This window comes from Rhamphochromis longiceps, linkage group LG4 (genome assembly GCF_057381845.1).
Source record: "Rhamphochromis longiceps isolate RC_006_pf linkage group LG4, R_longiceps_female_GT1.1, whole genome shotgun sequence".
NCBI classification, from domain to species: Eukaryota; Metazoa; Chordata; class Actinopteri; order Cichliformes; family Cichlidae; genus Rhamphochromis; species Rhamphochromis longiceps.
The window spans coordinates 29,221,947-29,236,668 of record NC_140560.1 but is presented as its reverse complement, the minus strand read 5'-3'; the positions used below and the strand labels follow the sequence as shown (position 1 = coordinate 29,236,668).

Sequence of the window (14,722 nt, the reverse complement as noted above, 5' to 3'; positions counted from 1 at the left end):
AACTGAAATGGGATACACTCAATCTGTAAATGATTTCAGCATGACAACCATCCCTGACCTCTTGGGTTACCTCCACACACAGGCAGGATGTCTACATGCAGCCACACGTCCTCACAGGAAACAACGCAAATAGCTAAAAAATGAAATCATGAAGACTAACTGCAGTATTTACGCTCATTTATTAGACATTTAATACTAACTAATACAACATTTCTGTTACAAAATCTACATTTATTCATTTCTGATGTCGGGTCAAAACTTTACCTCATGTTTAATATTGAGGTTAAAGGAGATAGAAGTGGTCTACAATACATTTAAAAAAAAGATATTTCTCATATTTGCATAGTAGCACTTGTGAGAGGGGTGGTTTGGTTCTCTTTGGAACCTTCAGGTGTTTTTGGATCAACAAACCCTGTTGTTTATACTAATTCCTCTGTACTATAATTACAGCCTATTTATTTAGTATTAGGAAATTGTGCTCTGATGTGCTGAATCACACACAGAAGTGCGGAAAGATATATGGTTGATGATATGTGCTCTGTGCCTCTTGAATTGTTCCTGCTTCACCTAAACTTCTAGATTTTAAAGATACTAATTATGTTATGTGTGCCTTGTTTATAGAGTTGACCACAGGTTGAAAGCGGTATGATAACAGTGTGACACTGCCCCCTTCTGGGCTTCAATACGTCTTTAGACAGGACAAGGCGACAAATATTGTTTGTCTTTTTTTTTTGTTTTTGTTTTTTTACATGTACCGACTGAATGCGGTTTTTTATTTGTATTTTATTGTAACGTATTGAAACTTTTTTTTTAAATTGTTGTCTGCAATAGTTTTAGACTTTGCTTTCATATTCTGAGTCACCCTGTGTCAATTAATAAGCAATTCATGTCTTACAGTAATTGTGACATGTATCGATGATGAGGTCAGTGTGGGTTGCTCCCAGTTCAAAGACTCAATTTCAGCTCTGGTCTCACACTAATTACATTCTCTGTGTCAGAGGTTTGAATACTCATGGATGAGGTCTGGGTCAAATTTGATTAGGGACTACTTTTCAAAACGGACCAGGGAAGCACACAGACTTATTTTGTTCCCAGTTAAGGTGAAATCACTCTGCAAGCTGTCTTTGCAAATCAAATGTCTAAGTATTCAGTTTACTACATAGAAAAATTGCCCAGAAATTAACATGTAACTTTTCCCTAAGATTTAATGGGACATGGCGACATGGGTTAATTGGGTCAGAATCTTTAGATGAGGCTTGCTGGCCTCAATTAGTCCCCAATTAGGCCGCACACAAAGAACAATAAGGTTAAAGAATGCATGTAGAAGAGCATTAACTATCCTTATGTACACTGTCTGAGGTAGCAATACTGGGGTTTTATACTCTAGATATCCCAGAGCACACTTGTTCTTCAAAGCTTAGCTCGAAGGATATTTTTATTTAGCATTAAAATAATATATTATGGCCATAAAACTTCTGTCCTCAAAAAGTTGCAGCTGTCGTTTAGTTATGTCTCTTATGTCTGTTTAACTATAACTGTCATGTCATTATGTTCAATTAATATCTTTTATTTAATTTGATCTTTTTAATTGCATCTTTAAAGATATAACTGAAAACTCAATTTCGTAACTGGCTCACGTGCATATAAGTCCAACACCGTGTTTTACCAGCAAAATAAAATCAAGAAGCGCTTATTCCACGATCATCGTTTTGGCTGTCATACCAGGGTCAATAAATGCAATAAAGACTATTAGAGAAGATGGTTCAAATGTGCCATAATTGTGGGGAAAAAAGAAGGTCAGGTGAGACAAGCACGAGGATCTAAAAACACTAAATAACAACATGTGCTGTCTGATAACAGATTACACTAACCTACCTACTAACTGGATTTAACCTTCATTTGGTTTTCTAAACATCATTTAACTCAATAATCACACCCCAGGGAAAATAAATAAATAATAGGTCAGCATGATCCACTTCCTGGGATTAAAACGTGCATGAATTATGAACATCAGACTTAGCCAACTATTTCCTTAGCCGAATGAGCTTTTCTTCAACTGTCGTGAATGACGAATCGGCAGTGGCGTCAATTAGTGAAATGAGCCGAGAAACACACACCAGCAGCAGCAAGCAGCACTTCGCAGAGTCTGTGAGTCAGACAAGCAGGTGAAAGAAGGAAACAGGACGCAGCTGCAGTTCGCAGATCACGGTCAAAGCCAGCACAGAGACACGCTGTTTTATATCTGTCTTTCCTCTCACTCCGTCACACCTCCTGCCTGTTGCACACTTTGTCTGCAGTAGTGGTTCTGTCGCGCTACAAGCATGGCTGCCATCAAGGCTTTGGAGCAGTGGTGTAAAATGCAATGTGAGGGCTACAGAGATGTGGCCATCACCAACATGACCACTTCATTCAGGAACGGGTTGGCTTTTTGTGCGCTAATACACAAGTACAGACCGGACCTGATGTAAGTATTGAAAACTTTTTCTTTTCTCCCAAAACTTTACTTTACTTTGGTTTGGTCAAGTTCTTTAATAATTGTAATACATATAGACAGCCTGCCTCCTCCAATAATTTACCCTTATTTTGTTTTTAATATGTTAGTTGTATAAGTACTAACTTAAGTGATCCCTATTCTTATTTCTGTGTTTTATTAATACATTGTCATTTGTCCAGTTTCACAGTGCTGTTTTTTTCTTCTTCTTCTTTTAAACATATATTTTTTTCTACATGCTGTAAAAGAGCTATTCTGGGTAGTTGAGGTAACTTCTCTGTGTTCATTGTATTCCTGTTTTCCCAGAGACTATGACTCACTCAGAAAGGAGGATGTGTTTGAGAACAACAGACTGGTAAGATGTCAAGATGTTCAGCCTTCGTCCTACTGAGAGGAGCAGACTTCATACACAAACTGCAAAATCTGATGTAGCAGAAAACATCCACTTCATTAACCCCAGACATGACGGGCCACGCAGCAACACGCTGTTTGTTCTTGCCTTGGCATCTATGCAGCAGATTGGACAAATATTTAGCTGTTTCAATTTTCACAGCACAGCAGATTAAGCAAAAGCCATATCTCTCTACTAATTTTAGACTCCTGTCAAACTCAACCTTTCTCAATCTTTGCTCTTGCTCTGTCTGTTTGAACTCATCTATTCGGTTAACCCCTGCGTGACATGAGCAGCACAGCTGGGACCTCTCCATTATTTAGTTTTCTAACCTCTTGTCGGCTTCCTCTGAGGGTTACAGGCCCTGCAGTAAGTGTGCTACAGTACGCGCTCCGTACGACTTCCTTGTTGTTTTCGATCATCTTGGCTGTGTCAGCAGCAAACCTGACCTCAGGGGAGAGGCTCTCAAGTCTATTCATTTTGAATGAGGCTTTACTGTTGTCTGCCACTCGGTCCTTATGGTGACTGTTCTCTTGAAGACACTGCTGATGCATACATCTTGAATGGTATATGAGAACAAAACGATTTGTGGGCAAAGAGCTGTGTGTTTGGTCAAGGTTAAGTTTGATACACTGCTGAAGATGCTCCCTCTACTGAAACATGAGAGAGCACCTGGTAATTCACACCCTTTCTATATTTCATGAATGGTGTCACGCTTCTTACAGGTAGGGCTGGATGATAAATTGGATTTTAATTTCAGGTACAATCTAGTATGAAATTGCTTCTTAGAATTCATTTTCACCATAAAGCTCTAATTTTGTTTTGTGTTAGAAATAAAGCACACCCCTTTACCTGACAGTGGTGTGATTTTACACTCTAAAAGCCTAAGCTATTTAGTTCAGCTCAAGCCACGTGGACAGAAAGCAAGCCTTTTGTTCAACAAGACCTATCGAGAGAAGTAATTGAAGGAAGGATTCTGTAGGAGAACATGGTCATTGGAAACCGTTTTTTTTTTTTTTTTTTTTTTTTTTTTTTTTTTTTTTTTATCCCAGCTGCCTTTATTTCCAGGGTCTTTAACATGGTCTGCAATGGAGGAGTTGGCCTATGCTCCTCCTCCTGTTGCCAGCAGCGGAGGTCTTCTGATGTTTATGAGTTCCCTGGGCCTCTTGTTGCCCTTATCTGAACCCACAGACGTCTCACAGTGGAGGCCAGCAGAGCAACCGGTTGCTTCATAGTCAAAAACATCCACTATTCTGTACCTATGGGCCCAACTCCTGATTGAACACCCATTTTCCCTATCTCCGATACTCTGTTATTTATTTTTATATTACTGGAGGTTTAGGAAAATCCACCATGTACAGGGATAGGGGGTGGTGGTGGGGTTAAAGGTGAGTAAATTCTATATATTTTAATTTAATAAATAACCATGTTAGACTTTTTTTTTTCCTCCCCATGAGCTGAAATTTGTGGTTTTGTCCACTTAAACTCCTCAGTATCCCCTTCTTTTTATATATGCCCACTTGCTATTCCGTAAGGCTTTTCTTTAAATTTAATGAGCATATCCAGGCTGATCCTAAACAATGCACTGATATCCTGCTCTTCCCATCCTCTTTCTTATCCCTACAAGCTCACAGGAAGTGTGCCATTCATTATAGAGCCCTTTCCAAACCTCCTAGGGTTGTGCCACAGAATACCGCCAGTCTATTTAAAGTAAATTGTATTGTGTGACATATTTACACATGCTGTAACTGTAGGAGGTAGCCCAGCCAATGCCATGCTTTTACATGGAAAAAGTGCTTTGGATATGCCTACTTTGTTTGGCATATTTAGTTGGAGTTGGGGGCTGTTGGTTAAACTTTGATTTATTTTTTTCTCTTAAGGCTTTTCAGATCGCAGAGGAGAAGCTGGGGATCCCAGCTTTGTTAGATGCAGAGGACATGGTGGCTTTAAGGATCCCAGACAGGCTGAGCATTCTTACCTACGTCTCCCAGTACTACAACTACTTCAAAGGACGGCCTCCCAGTGAGAATATGTCTGCTTTAAAAATCCCTAGCAACTGCATTTGAGTAGTTCATCCTCTTTAATTCTGAGCTTTTTCCTTATATATTTCTTTTTTATGTACAGGCTGAGGTATTTTTTTCCCCCAACTCTTTGACATTAATGATGTTTTACTGTCTTCAGTGGGAGGTGTAAAAAGGCCAGCAGAGGGCTCCAAGGAGGAGCCATCGGAGAAAAAAAACCTCCCAGTGGTTGCCAAAAGCTTTGTATCTAAAACTGCCACTGAGAGTTGTTTACCTTCCACTCACACAGCTCAGACCTCACCCAAATTGGCAAGAGCTTCTACTCAGGTCAGTAGTCATGTCAAACGGCACGTCATCAGTCAGCTAAAATTAAGGCTGTGTGTTAAAACGTCTTTCTTTTACACACCTTTGCTTTTTAAAGGAATAATATTTAGGATTAAACATAGCATTTATTTTCAGTGGGTCACCAAAGGAATCCTAGGGGAAATGGGATACCTTTCTGGATAAATGTTTTCTCACTTTTGATTCTTTTTCACAGAAGGTAGTTTTGGCTGAAAACCCCAACAAAAACGGGACTCTCAATAGCAAATGTGTTTCATGCAAGGGCCATGTTCATCTTGTTCAGAGGCACTTTGTGGAAGGCAAGCTCTATCACAGAAGCTGTTTCAAGTAAGAATTTAATCTATATTCATAGATGCTTTTTCCCCCTGCACAGGGGCTTATTCCATTAATAATTTAATATTAATAAACTTCCACCACCAGGTGTGGCGAGTGCGCCAGCGTACTCCATGTAGGCGGTTACAAACCTGGGACGGATCCAGACACTTTTATCTGTAACTCCCACCAGAACACTTCCAAGACTTCCTCCTCTGAGGCTCTGATCAAAAATGGTCTCACCAGTTCAGCTGCGCGACCACTAAATGATGCCAGCCTAAAACGGCCTTCACCACACCCCCCTTCGGTGTTGTCAGCCCCACTGAATAATGTTTTGAAACCAGTTGCTCCTACTCCAACCTCCCAGTCCTGGACGGCCTCAGCCCAGAAGACACAGGCTGCCCGGCAGAAGTTTTTCCAGACTGTGCCACAAGTTACTGAAATCTCCAAAGTCAACAACAGGAAGCCAACAGAGCAATCAAGTGTTCAAGTAAGGCCAAAGGTCCCGACTGATGATGATGATGATGATCGAAAGAGCCAGTCGAGGGTAATGGTTGGAAAAAAACTAGCAGAGCAAAACTACAACAATAATAACAAACGCCCATTTACAATCCGATCGGCGGATGAGAGATGGTGAGCATTGCATTAATATACAATCTTTAGCCATGAATGCACTGTCCTTCTGAAGGAAACTTTCCCACAGTCTTTTTTTTTTAAAGCTGATGGTGAGGGCTTTCTCTGTCCCCAGGTTTGGTGATGAGCCAAGTTTAGCTGACAGCTCTGCTTTGAAAAAGGATAAATGCAGCCAAGCCTCAGCAGGAAACTACGCAGGACAGCCCTCCACCACTCAGGCAAACAATAAGGAATTGCCATGTCTAAAGGCCATCAATAAAGACAACACAGGGCCAACAACTGTACACAAAACCACCAAAGGCAAGCTCCACTAAATTCATTTTACTTGTGTCTGATCCATTATTTGACATCCAGCCAGCATCCACCCACCCCCACCATTCAGTCTGTCTCTCACATTCCTAGAAAACAAAGCCCTTTTGTCATTTTTGCCCTATTTATAAAACCAGTGCATCTCGCATGCTGATAGCTGACATTTTAATTCCTGTCTCACACTAATGAACTTTCATAGTTGAACTGTCATTCTCCTGGGATGGATGTGCATGCACGGGTGTCACATTCTGACTGTCGGTGGGTTTGTAGACAGAAATACAATTACTGGTGGGTCTATTGAGAATGGTTTTTCAGTCACTTTTACTTTTAGCATTGATGGAAGTTTTCCAGACATGGAAATGAAGTCTGTTTCTTACTAATATTAACCATATGTTGACTGGACATTACGCCAAGGTCAGTGATTAAAGCATCATTTTGTTCTTGTGTGCAGACGAGAATGTGGAGCGCAATCATTTTATTGGAGTGCTGTGAATACCGGTACCTAGATAATGAAACCAGTAACTGTGCGCTTGACAGCTGTTTAGACGAGTGTGACACACGAGTCGAGGGAAGTTTTTTTTTTTTTTTTTTTTTTTTTTTTTTTTTGTTTTGTTTATTGTGTACAATAACTTGGAAGTGCCGCGAGTGTGCACGTCACTGACAAAGCAGATGTCTCATAAGCTGCAATGCGCCATCTTCTCTCGTTCTAAAAGTTTTAAAACGGTAGTTACACAAGATTATAAGGTGAAGTGTAATGACGGATTTACCATTGTGCTTTTTATTCGCCAAGGTTAATGCAGAGTTAGACGTTTGTGATCATTGCGATTCGTGTTATTGTTGTCAGCAAGATTATGAAAAAGACTGCCAAGTGAGATGCTGGGAAACTTGGTGGCGATGTCGATCACAGGCACAAGAACCACCTCTGAAATTTTGAAACGCTTTCTTTGAGTTGAGGAAAGTATCATTGATCTTTGTGGAGGAATGCCCTTCTGCTTCAGCAAGAAAAAATGAATCGTTGGAATCAACATCATTTTAATCACGGTTGTTTCAGCTGTTTATCAAGCAAGTCCTTTCTTAAATGCAGTGATATGCCGTTATAGTTTTCCCATCTAAGTATTCATGGTCTTTGGAGACTAGCAATAATGATCTTATTTTTCATTTTTGATTTTACTTTCTGTCGTTTCTCTGCAGATCCAGTATACCATGAGTGGCAAAGAAAACCTGTTAAAACCGAACTCGGGCTAAAGTAAGTATTTGCAGTTACTCGGCTGAAAGTTGAAAAGCTGCACAAGTGGACCAGAATGTCTTGAAAGACTTGCCTTGAAATACATCTGACCTATCAGATTATTTACTCTCCAGAACGCAGAATCATCTTCGTCCATCTCTTTTATTGCTGACTGGCTCAAAGTGGAGCCGCTAGTTCTATCCCCCATCTTAACAAGTCCCGAGGAGTGCAAGGCCTGAACTCCTGCTTTCCTACTCCTTAACACTAGATTTTCTCATTTCTAACCCCTGCTGATGATTCCTCAACTGCTTTCATCACCTTTTTAACATTTCAAAATTTAAGGTGAGGTTGTTACTCGTCTGACCTATTAGTACATTTCACCTGTGTCAGATTAATGCCTCTGTATTAAAATAATAAGTTCATTTCTTTGTTTATATCTTACAGAGATGCTGAACCTGAAGCTTTTACTGAAAATCATAAAGCTGAATTCATGTCCACACCTCCATCTAATGTCTCAATTAGTCCAACAAGGCTTCCTCTGGCTCAAACACCTGCAGCACCAGGAGTTAGCTTTGCTCTGTTTGATCCTGCGTGCTTTAGGGAAGTCAGTCCCCAGAAACCTCAGCCTGCCTCTGAAATCCTAGGTGAGAGGCTTCTTTGCATTATAATGAGAGACATTTGTCTGCTGATATATTAAATGAATTGAGTGTTTGATGTCAAAGTGAACCAGAACTAGCTTGCAAGGAACCTCTCTGTAAAGGTTTTGGTGACTCAAGCTGTTTTGTCTTGGCCATTTTCATGTTTAAATAACAAAGTTCAGTCATGTGTTAATGGAATCAATTAATACACACTGAGAGCAGCAATACCCAAGTAAAGCAAATGTATGTGTATTTTATTTTATTTATTTGGCTAACTTATTCAAGCTCTTGAAGAATCTAAAGCGACATAATGAAACTATGAAGTTGGTGGAAAATTTGCACTTTCATCTATTAAGATGGTAAAATAGATGTACTTTGAATTTGGGGGTAGGGTGATTGGGTTCTAACCAAAAATATTATCTATAATCTAGACTGTATGAGAAGTCGAGAGCATCAACACAAAGAATGAAATACATTCTTGGTGGTTTGTGTAAATTTTATGCCAGTTTTAGTTGGCTTATTTTAATGAAAACTATAAATGTGAACCTCATGGTTTTGCTTGAGGAAATGCTAAATGACTCACTCTAGCCAATGGGACCCATCCTGTGTATGTTCTGAACGTCCACAAAATTATACACACCCTATTGTATTAGTTCCCATATTAAACAAACAAAATGAAAACAAAATTTTGTGAACTCTGCACTTCTGCAGTGTTTAAGGCCTCTTCTCTTTATTTTAGATTTTAAATTTGGGAGTTGCTTGCCTGTGAAATCCTCACCCAGACTGCCAGCTGTGAAATCTATTAGCTCTTCAACTACTTTTCCAGCCAATCATGGAAATCCATCAGGTTGTTTCCCATCTTTTTAATAGCTATCAAAGCCAAATATACATGATTTCAGATTTCTTGTTGATTTCATATGAAAAGTGTATAAATACATTTAAAAAAAATTTATTTTACTGAAAACAGGTTAAGTCATATGTGACAATACTTTTCTAAAAAGCTGCCATGAAAGAACTATCTAATCCTATTTTATCTACCTCTTAGCTGCTAAAAAGGGAAAGTATTTGTCACCCACCAACGCCTCCAGGACTGAAATGAGGTCACCCTCTGTAAGTTCCCTCCATTAAGTCTCTTAAGAGATTAATTAACAGCTCTACAAATATGCTTTCATTACATTCCCAGCAAAAAATGGATGACCTTCTTTACATTAAAGTGGCCAAAGTCAGAATTTTCAAATTACGATAATCTTTACTTGACAGTGACTCTTAAATTCTCTGTTTTGCACCAGGTAAGGTCTTATCATATCCCAATGGAGCAGATTGAAAGGCAGCTGAATGATATTGAGACAAACTTGGCTCATTTGGAGAAGGAGGGTGTGGAGCTGGAACAGAAGCTTCGAAGCTGTGAGGAAGGTACGTTTTATGTCTTCCACTTCTCCTTTTTACTTGTAAAAACATACAAATATTAAACAATGCAATCAATAGTCCACTTTCAGACATGGTTCATGAGACATTTAGTAGCTGGCTTTTCACTCTTAACTCTGCAGCGTAGTTCCATATTATTTCTGAACAAGTGAGAGCAGTAGTGTGGTAATAAGCTGGATATGATAAGTTAAAGATATGGAAATGGCAAGTTACCACATCTTGATTACAAATGAATATCATGTGATATCTTACATTACTAATTACTTTAGTAATATTACACTGAAATTTTATAAGGGGCCAAAATCTAGGGGCAATACAATGAAAACATAGATGCCTTTGAGGCAAACCCAATTAATCATACAGTATATTGGTAATGATATCATAACTTGTTAGGAATACATATACGTTGCATCTGTGCATTTACATTTTTCATACAGTGATTTTTTTTTTTTTTTTTTTTAAGTGGTAGTAACCTCATAATCACAAGGTTATTTTGGGTGATGCTTTACCATATCAGGATAGTATTATCATACTATGATGATGGGATTATGGGATCTAGAATTTCCCCTTATTCACAAGGTCACAATGCAAATATTATCTTTTTTTCCTTCAATAATAATAATAATTATTATTTGTAAATATTATGTTTAATGTTGTGGCATATTGTCTATTGTAGTTTCTTATTTCTATGGTAATATAAAAACCAGGAATCAGGGTTTCAAAATACTGATTTGTATCTAATTCCATGTTAATAACCTCTTAAAGCAAAAGCTACTACATCTTTCCATACAATCATCACATTGCTTGAAGTATGATTATCTGGAAACGTGAAGGATTTTCTGTGTAATAACAAGAAGTTTGAGCTGCAAGATGTTTATACTAAATTTTATTGCGGCATCTCCTTTTTTATTTTATTTTATCCTATCCCATCTGTAACATCTATATCGCTGCATATGACCAATTGTGACATCTGTATATGTGGATCGGACTAAGCTAGGTAATATTTAATACCTGGCCATTTCTGAACAAGAGGGGGGTTGGTAGACCCTTCACCGCTATGTTGGTTTGAATGAGGTAATATTCTAAAGCAAAATGTGTCTTGCAATAACCTTAAACTAAAATTTGACATCATATTTTTGTTTGAACTGCTGAATCACTCTGCTGCATTGGTGAGTTGTATCTTGGGTGCTTCACACATGTGCTCACCATCAGCTGAAGGTGTGTGTGTGTGTGAGTGAGAGAGTGTGAGAGAGTGTGAGAGTGTGTGAGGTGCATGCCATTTCTATTAGTGTTTCTGCAGTCAAATGAGGTGAGAGGCACAGCTAGCCCACAGGGATGTTGCGTCTCCTTTGAGGTAGTAGGAGTAGGGGGCCTTATTGCTTTGCTCAAGGTCAACATGACTTGGATATAGTAATAAATTTTTATATATATATTTATATGTGTGTATTCTGGTCGATTGCTTTTTTTTTTTTCTTTCTACATGCCACCCAGGAAGCCTGAGCATGTCAGTTGGCCAGAATTTAACATCATTTCCACACTACCTAGGAGATCATCTACTTCTCAACTGGAATTTGTTGGCATAAAAACTAAACCCTGGCACTCAGGTTCAGTTCAGAATCAAATCATGTTTGTTCTGGTAATGACAGGATGTGTGGGGCTCTGTCCTCTGTCTCTGCAGCTCGCTCTCTGTTGTAAATGTGACTTGACTGATTGGTCGCTAATTAGGATTAGCAAAATATTCAGCCTAAAATCAATTGATCCACCTACTCGGGTATGACTCGGTGAAGCAGCAAATTTAAGCACTGTTTCAGTGCATGTCGGAGTACTGTGGTGGACCAATACTGAAAAGTATACACCGTATCCTGAAAACCTTAAATATTGAATCATCTTTGATGGTAAATTGCATTGTTCCCTGCATCATGTATCCATAATTCATCCATTCTCACATTTTCTTTAAAATCTGGGTAATAATATAACTTCTCAGGGCTGAAAATGAAATTTTAAAATGCTTCTTTGTATATGTGTGGCCACCAGTTTAACCCCACATAATGAAAGCTTTGGAAAAATATAAGCAGTATTGTTGTGAATGATTTAATTAGTAATTCATTAATTTTTTTTTTTTTTACTGGATTGGTTTTTGAGTAAATTGCAAAAAGATGTTTGTCAACAAAACATTGTATTATATTCTAAAGTCGATGCCACAGGAATGATGACTGACAAACTATAAAGTGTCTATAGACAGGTTTTTTGTAACATCATGTTCTGTGACATACATTTTGATATTATTAAAAAAAAATAGATTCGGGTTTGGCAGGCTAAGCTCCATTTTAAGATTGTTGGCTGTGACATAGTGTCTTAATAAAGGTGACAGCGTGGTTCCAGGATGTGAGTCACTTCTTCTCTTAATAAAAATTGAGAACCACCTACCTGCATATGAGCCAAAATATCCTAACCCCCCCCCTTAATTTCTACTTAATGTTTTTCTTGCAAACAGTGAGGTTGAGTCTGCTCAAGTGGGGTATTTATTTATTTATTTATTTATTTATTTATTTATTTTAATTTTTATCTTTTTTAAGTTTGCTCTTGGAGTATATCAGTTAACATCAGAACAGCACAAAATATTTGGCTTACGTGAAATGATAAATGTTATGAGCTTGTTAAATAAACATCTAGTCAGTGATTATAATTGCTTGATTTACTACAATATATACACATCAGTGATTATAAAACTTTTTATTTTATCTTTTGAATAAATTCAGCTGAGTGCTACTAACTTGTTTTGCAGATGGAGAAGGTGACATCTTGATGGACCCACTGATGGTCGACTGGTTTAACCTCATTCGAAAAAAACAAATGTTCATTAGGAAAGAATCAGAGCTCATTTACATGTGAGTATTATTGAAGGATCGATGTAGATTGAGAATATTAAATGACCCTTTCTCCATTATTCAGGGAATTATTACTCATTTGGATAATATTTGTTTACACTAGAAAAGGCTTTTGAACAATATTCTTACTTTGACTTGAAAGTTGGATTTCTCTTTATATAATAATAATAATAATGGATACTTTATTGATCCCCATGGGGAAATTACTTGTTTTTCTCTGCATTTGACCCATTTACTCAGTGAAGCAGTGGGCAGCCCACTAAGCAGGCGCCCGGGGAGCAGTGTGTAGGGACGGTACCTTGCTCAGGGGTACCTCAGGGTAGCCGTTAAGTGGATTCGAACCGCCGACCTTCCGATCATGGGGCGACCACTTTACCTACTGAGCTATCCCTGCCCCAATTTGATTATATTAATTCCAAACCTTGTTTATTTTACCTGATACTTTCTTTAAAGATTTTTCCCTCATTGCTTGTACTTTTACTTGCATTTAACATTAGGACAAAAATCAAACTTAACTGAGAAACTCAAAATTTTTAGGATTGTTTAGAAGTTTTAGATATAATGTGAGTTTTGAATTAGTATTTGATGTTAAAACTCAGAGCCAGGACTCAAGAGCTGGAGCAGCAGCAGCCAGGTGTTGAGGGGGAACTTCGCAGGCTGCTCGAGAAGCCAGGTAAGCGCTCGGTCTCTTTGCCTGTCAGCATCTGTCTTACTTCTTTTTCCGACATGCGGTTGTTAACATTGTCACAGATCATTTAAAGTCCAGAGAGGAACAACGGCAGGAGAAGAAACTAATGCAGAAATTGATGGAGATCGTGGATGGCAGAAACGCAATTGTGGATGGTCTCGACGAGGACAGGCTGAGGTAACATTATCAATCTTCTAATTAATTCTTAAGTACAATGCAGTTAATCTTAAAGATTGATGTGGTAAAAAGATATGACAGTGCTTAGTTTGATTTTTGGCTAATTTCAGGGAAGTGGAGGAAGATCAGCAGTTGAATAAAATGATGCAAAACCTTGGTAAGCAACATATAAAATGTCTTTTTTTTTCTGTTTCAATTTGATTTGAGTTGTTAATATACTGGTTTTGTTGAGAACAGGAGTGAAGAAAGCCAAAAATGAAAGGAAATCCTCAATCTCAAAACTGTTCAGGCGAAGAAGTAAAAGACGCTTTGAATGATCCTAAAGGGGATTATTTGATTTATTTATTTTTTATTTTTTACTAAATTGTCATTATTTCTATTGTATTAATATTCCTTTTAAAAATTTAACTTTTTTTATGTATAATTTGTGCTCATGGGAAAGATAACAGAAGAGATCTCAAATTAGGAAGGATGTACCAAGCCATATTTTGTCTATACACCATTTGAAGAAAAAAAAGAAAAAAAAAATTGGTGCAAATGTTTTTGTTTAGAAAATCACTTTCAATTCTTTGTTTGTTGCTACTCCACTGTTGTTCCACTGTTAAGGTTGTTCGTATAGAAAATTCTCATTTTTCTGTTAATATAATTTCAGTCTCACTAAAGTAAAATGAATATCACATTTGGGGATATACTAATTTGTATAGATATAGATATTTTCTTGGAATAAAGTAACCATTTTAAAATCGCACATGGTTTAAAATAAAAGCAGCGTCGAATCAACTGTCATAATGTCAAAATGATGAGGGAACACTGGCTCTTCCACATGTGAATAGGAGTGAGAAGGATAAATGTGTAATCCTTTGCCAGTCTTGAGTCAAAATGAAATTATTTCAGTATTTATTTAATAATGGATTTTAACAAATTTCCTGTAAGGATATTAGAGGGAGCCTTGACAATTAAGTTTGAATGGCTGTGGAGTGTAAAATGGGGAGCCACACATGTTGAACTGTTGGGCTGTAGTTCCTCTCTCAGACTGTACTGTAGGTGGCAGCCTGGGTATGCTGTATCACACGGCAAGAACTTGGAAATCCTATTTGCCACAGTACAGACAGTTAATTTCTTTGCTAATTTTATAAATGCTGCAAAAATGTTCAGCTGTGCTGATGCAATAATGTTATGTGA

At 37.9% G+C, this 14,722-nt stretch overlaps 1 protein-coding gene across 1 annotated transcript; it reads left to right on the top strand.

The window, feature by feature from the left end:
• The first annotated feature begins 2,100 nt into the window (after window positions 1-2,100).
• micall2a (mical-like 2a) lies at window positions 2,101-14,451 on the top strand. Its single transcript, XM_085404377.1, has 17 exons — window positions 2,101-2,464; window positions 2,798-2,846; window positions 4,763-4,904; window positions 5,064-5,230; window positions 5,442-5,572; window positions 5,666-6,190; window positions 6,306-6,490; window positions 7,691-7,745; window positions 8,169-8,368; window positions 9,102-9,209; window positions 9,408-9,472; window positions 9,652-9,775; window positions 12,573-12,675; window positions 13,275-13,348; window positions 13,426-13,540; window positions 13,651-13,697; window positions 13,778-14,451. The coding sequence occupies exons 1-17, from the start codon at window positions 2,322-2,324 to the stop codon at window positions 13,855-13,857; spliced, it is 2,313 nt and encodes a 770-aa protein (XP_085260503.1). The 5' UTR covers window positions 2,101-2,321; the 3' UTR covers window positions 13,858-14,451.
• The last annotated feature ends 271 nt before the right edge of the window (window positions 14,452-14,722 follow it).